This window comes from Mesitornis unicolor, unplaced genomic scaffold (assembly GCF_000695765.1).
Source record: "Mesitornis unicolor isolate BGI_N332 unplaced genomic scaffold, ASM69576v1 scaffold17726, whole genome shotgun sequence".
NCBI classification, from domain to species: domain Eukaryota; kingdom Metazoa; phylum Chordata; class Aves; order Mesitornithiformes; family Mesitornithidae; genus Mesitornis; species Mesitornis unicolor.
This window is the reverse complement of record NW_010189072.1, coordinates 43,271-49,270: the sequence shown is the minus strand read 5'-3', so window position 1 is coordinate 49,270 and position 6,000 is coordinate 43,271. Positions and strand designations below refer to the sequence as shown.

General features: G+C 34.7%; 1 protein-coding gene across 1 annotated transcript in view; it reads left to right on the top strand.

Moving 5' to 3' along the window:
• Positions 1–1,564: 1,564 nt before the first annotated feature.
• SEMA3E (sema domain, immunoglobulin domain (Ig), short basic domain, secreted, (semaphorin) 3E) overlaps positions 1,565–6,000 on the top strand; it is a gene marked incomplete at its 5' end in the record, with an annotated part of 44,410 nt that continues 39,974 nt past the window's right edge. Inside the window, one exon of the mRNA XM_010185953.1 lies at positions 1,565–1,624. Coding sequence (XP_010184255.1) covers positions 1,565–1,624 — 60 coding nt within the window. The remainder of the gene's footprint in view (positions 1,625–6,000) is intronic.

Genomic DNA, 6,000 nt, shown 5'->3' with positions numbered 1-6,000 from the left:
CCTAACATTCTGTGATTCTGTGAAAACAAGCATTCTGATCAATTTTATGTTTCTTTCAGGATTTAAATGGTGTCTGAACATAAGTGGTCTGATTCAGGCACTGAAATCTAAACACTGACAAGTTGCTGAAGATGATAAGAATAATGTATAGCTGGCCTCTGCTTTTTAAGCACTAATCCTCTAGGATTTATAATTTATCTCCAATTTAATTGCAATTTACTTTTCTGATAATGTATTCCCAGATTTTCTTACATTAGAATTATTTCAAGAAAACTAAGTTAATTCAGTTACAAAAAAAGAAAAAGAAAAAAAAAGAAAAAAAGCCCAGCAGAACAATTTAATTTTAAAATATTTTCCAGATAGAATATTTTGTGACTATTGACAAAAATGTCTTAATGATGGCATCCATTTTTTGATACTTATTTGGTTTCAGCCAAGCCTGATGTCACTGAATTTAATATGTTATTGTTCTCACTTTTAAAAGCTCTAAGAAATGAAGTAATCATTCCAGTCTGCTCAGTCATTGTTTAACATTGTTTTCATCCAAACAAATCATACCTCTGGAATGAAACAAACTTATACAGTAGGTAGCTGACAAAAGTCTCGCTTGTGTAATTTGGCTTCACTTCTAGTAATTGGCTGTGAAGAGCTGATCCTACTCCCATGAGCTTAATTGCTGACCTTCATTAACTTCACTGTAACATTTTATTTCCTCAGTGTCAATTAAAGCAGGAAATGGGTAGTTCTAAATTAATATTCTATGATGAATGTCTCTGGCAACTTTGCAGGGATGTTTCAACTGAATTTATGTAAAATGTTCCATACATTAATTTCAGTTAAAATCTGTTGACTAGTATTGTTCGCTGAGTTACATATTTTACTTGAAAACTGTTCAAATGGCAACAGTCACTTGATTAAACTTTATAACATACAGTAAAAAGTGTATATATAGTATGATGAGTCAAGTATAAATGTAACTGTAAAGTCCTGTATCTGGAGCATCCTAGGTGAAAGGAATGTGGGGGTCCTGGTGAAAAACAAACTGAACATGAGACAGCAGCGCACCACTGCTGCAATGAAGGCAAATCGGATTCTGAGCTGCATCTGCAGGGACATTACTAGAAGAGACAGTGGCATGATAATCCTACTCAGGACCCACCTAGAGTCCTGTGTCCAGTTCTGGTCCCCACGATTCAAGAAATATGTGGACAAACTGGGGAGAATCCAAAGGCGGGTCACAAAGATGATCAAAGGGCTGAAGAACCTGCCCTTCAAGGAAAGACTGATGGAGTTAGATCTTTTCTCCCTGGAAACGAAGAGGCTCAGGGGGAACTCATAGTAGTATTCCAGTACATGAACATATAAACATATAAATTCATCGAGGCTGATTTCCCACAAAACTTGTACCAGATGATCTTTTGAGGTCTCTCTCAACCTGGGCTGTTCTATGATTCCGTTCTGTTCTATGAGTCTTTCATCTGAAAAGTAGTGGAAAAGCTAGACTGATGTGATCAGACTGCTAACTGAATGATTTTCTGTTTGGGTTTGTGTTTTTTTTCCTCAGATCCATTGGCCTAGTACACCTCTGCAGGCAGAAGAATGCACAATTAAAGGAAGAGATGCTGTAAGTATCATTCATTACAAATCAAATATACTTTAATTACACCACTGGCTGGTTCAAAACAAGAATTCAGGCATTCCTAAACCTTAGAGAGATCAAAGCACAGATTTAATTCTAAGTATTACAGCTTAAAAATGTGTAACTACTGTGAACACATTAAATTAATAGCTTAATTGCTTTTCAAACCAGTTCATAAATGGGCAATGAACATTTTTGATAATCTGAACTTTCTCCTAATTCTTTTTCTGGCAATATCAAAGAAGATACTTAATAATAATCCTTTCCTATGTCTATTTCCCTTCTGTTTTCATACACATAGGATATCTTCTCCATTCAAACTTTTTCATATTCTTCTTTACCTTTAAAATTCACTTTCTCTAAGATACTTTCAAAAAAGCACTTACATTATTAGTACTTATAAAATAGACTCTAAATTGTTTTGCCCTATAGGTTTTTTTGGTATAGTAATAAAAATATTCTGTTTCAATAAGCCCCCAAACTGCTCTGTTCTTGTTATCCAGTGCTTTGACTGTAATCAGTTCCCAGGGAAAGACCTGAAAGCTCACTGACATACAGCAGCTGATATCCTTGGCACCACAGGATGAAAGTTTTTCTGGATGGGCGCTCTCCTTAATTTTGCAGTGCACCAAGCTCATTATCTGCAGCTCATAAACACATAGCAAGTACAACACCTAATAAATCCCACAGCTGAGAGAGCTCACACTGTACCAAAGGATTTGAAAATGCTGATAGTTTTACAGCAACAGGAATGTAAGGCATAGGAGGACTCATGCACAGTTTTCCCACAAACAGTGAACAGGCAGCCTTGATGATAACCACAACATATTCCCAGTGAAGATTAGAAAACTGTAATGATTCCTGTTGAAGTACAAGCATGAGAACTGCCTACATCAAGGGAAGTAGTGATCCAGATTGAAAAATATTATCTATAAAAAACAACATGATACCTTCCTCTTTATACTCACCTGGCCTAGAACTGATCTTTTTTGATATATCTTAAAAGTTCACTACATTTTTTCTGATTGTTTTTGTACCCTTGAGAATTTCAAGTGGTTTTGGTTGAAAATATTATTTTTCTACATTACCCAAACTTTGTGGTCATATTAAATGAATCAAAAACATAAACTCTGAGCTTTACATAATACTACCTCTCATTATAGGCTGTTATTACAGTTAAAGCTCTGTCATCTTTCCTTCATCATTACATGATGGGATTTATTTTCTGATACTTTGACAATATTCTTTGAGTTGAATAAACACAGAAATACATGTTCCAATGTAATGTAAAGGTATCCTCAGACTCATAAGAGTCATAGAATCATAGAATGGTTTTGTTTTGTTTCCTTAAAATTCAGAATCTTTTACTATCCAATCTGCTATTATGCGCCTTCAAATTTGCATTGTAACAAATGTGATCATTTAAAGAACTTCGTATGTTTCCCACTTCTCTCTGTACTGTAAAAGTTAGGTGCCTTTTTTTTTTTTAAGAATACTACAGGATTTTAAAATAATCACAAGACTTCAGAACTGGAGTCTTTAATAAAAAGATGGTGAAATTGTAAAAGCTGGAAATACTGTAATACCAAACAATAATACACAATATCCTGATCCTCACATGAGACATAATTATGTGTAGGACTATGTGAATAACTAAGACTAATTAATTCCATGGAAACCTTAGTAATTTTCATTAGCATGTTCAGTATTCAGTAAGCTAAATTGCTCAACCTGGAAGGAATATAAATTAGAATCAAAACCTTTCCTATTACTTTCCTTTTGACTTTAATTTTCTGTAACCATAAACCAATATTAGCTTAATAATATAATGTCTTAAAATTAACCCTTTATCATTCCTAAGTTCTGAATGCTGTTTTTCACACTGTGACGTCACAGAAAATAAGTACTCATCAGTGCTCTTTCAAACCTTTTTTGCTTATTCCATGCTGTTTCTTTCTTTATTTTCCTTTGCAAAAGATCTGTTAATCAGTGCATAATTAATATTCAGTAGAATTGAAAATGTAGTAAGTATCTCAGTGTTGAGGTACTTCTTGTGTTCTCTGCTAACTCTTCCCATGTTATAGCACAGGCCACTTTTACAAACTCTTATAACCTTTAAGAGTTATCAGTTAATCTTGCAGCAGTAAAACTGCAAGTATGTAAGTCATAAACACAGTTTCAGGGAGCTTGTAACAGACTTAACAGGACAGTTAGAAAAGCTTTGTCTTAGCACCTGCATCGTCTTAAACTCAGGCCACACTATTCTGATCTGGATCAAGCCAAGGAAAAAATCCATCTGCTCTCATCCATTATGCCAGGAGACATCTTTTGGGCTGTGGTGTGAAAGCTTTTGATTCTTTCATTTATTTTATCGGATTTGGAAAACTTTCAGATATAGGAAACAAGTTTTGTAGTGATGGCTAACTCCTTCACACCAAGAAGTTTTAAATAAATTAAATTCCACAGATGGAACCTCCTAAAGGAAACAACAACAACATTTAATTAATTAATATAGTAGGAAGAAAGCTTATTTTCTTGTTCTCTTGTCTAATGCATCTCTTCCCTGTTACGTGTACGGGATATTATTAGTGGTGCCAGCAGCAATGCCTAGTTGCCTGACACTTCCCAGAATAGCACCTTTTTCCATTTGTTTATAAATGATAAAGTCTAGCCATTTGGAATGACTTTTCTCTATATTTGGTATCTGCCTTATCCTGTTTGTTCTGCAGAAAATTTCAGGCATTTCTATGAAGGCATATAGGAGAAAAAATGTGTAATTTCTGCCCATTTTAAAAAAAATCCTAAGATCTCTCTTTCTCCACAGTGTTTTTGAGACAAAGATCAATGGGTGCAGTTGTATGTGGATAAAAAAGGAGACGATATAGTAAAGGCCAGACCACCACTGAGAGAGAAGCGAGGGGATAAGTCAGGAAGTTCATACTTAGAGGACAGAGAGAATAAGGAATAGCATGAGTGCCCAGTAAAGCATCTATTTAAAAACTGCAAAGCATCATAAAATTCCTGTCTGTTCCACTACCACCAGTCAGAAAATGTTTGTGAAATGTACTTCTGTCTTTTAGTGCTGATCCATGTATAGAGGATCACACCCTACTAATCTCAACTCATAAGTCATTCTTTTCTCAATTTGTTTTGACAGTTCAAGTAGCAGGTCTTTTTCAGTGGTTCTAAAAAATTTCGTCCATGAGAGACCATGTGGATGCCACAAGAAGGAAGACCTTTTTCTTAAGTTTTCTTTTTTAAAAAGGGAATAAATTAGTTAAGAAATAAGAAATTCCAAAAGTAAGATACTGCAATCTTGACATGTCCTTTGCATATACACGATTATTAATTACACCACAGGTTACTTGCCACTGTAGGTTACCTGCTTCTTTCAATTAGCATGAAGTATCATGGAGGTGAAGGATTAGGGAGAATCATGTAGCAAAGGAGATCAATATTTATTTGTTGGAGCAGTTGGAAGACTTGCACCAAGTGACACAAGGGTTTGAAGAAAGAAGAAAGATGGTTGCTTAGTCTGGAACCTAAGGTGGATTTACAAGAGCTGAATTTTGCCCATGGCCCTGCCACAGACTCATCCATTGCAAATGGTCAGTAAGATCCAGGATTGTTCTCATATAAATACAGCAGTCTGAAAACTAGAGTAGTCATCAGTGAAGGATAGTAAATTTTCAAAAAGGATATTCCTCCACTTCATTTTACTGACTCGTTTTAGCATAGATTTAATTGGCTTTTGGAGATGTCTGACCTTCTGTGCTGATTATTGAAAATGCCCAGGAGAATAGCATAAATTACGTGTCTAAACTTTAGAATAGCTAAAGTTAGTTAAGATTAATCCTGTTATAATTGCCTTCTTAAACTTGGTGTGACTGTCTTAAAACCCAGGGCCTGAGTTGCAGAAATATAGAGCAATGAATGGAAATGAACAGAAATTTTGCTTCAAACTTAGAAATAACTGCAAAATGTTAAATACTTTGTAAAACCAAGTCCCAGGAGTCCCAAAATCAATGAATACTTTTATCTTACTGCCTCCATTTCCAGTTTAGCACAGGAAGGATAATGATCCCGCATCTCAAAGGGACATTTGAAAAATTTTTAATTGTCATATTTATGAAGCTGCAAATACACTAATGAGTCCCAGAGTATTGCCCTGGGGGAAATTAATAATTTTGTCTTCAAAGGAGGGTTTGAACAGTGGGAACAGATAAAGCATAAGGCTATAACAATATAAAAATATTGATTAGCAGTTAATTACACAATAAATTAATGGTGCAATGGTCTTATGGAAAAATGAAAGAAAAAGTGTTATTTATATTGAGATAAAGTTTATTAAACTTGTGAAT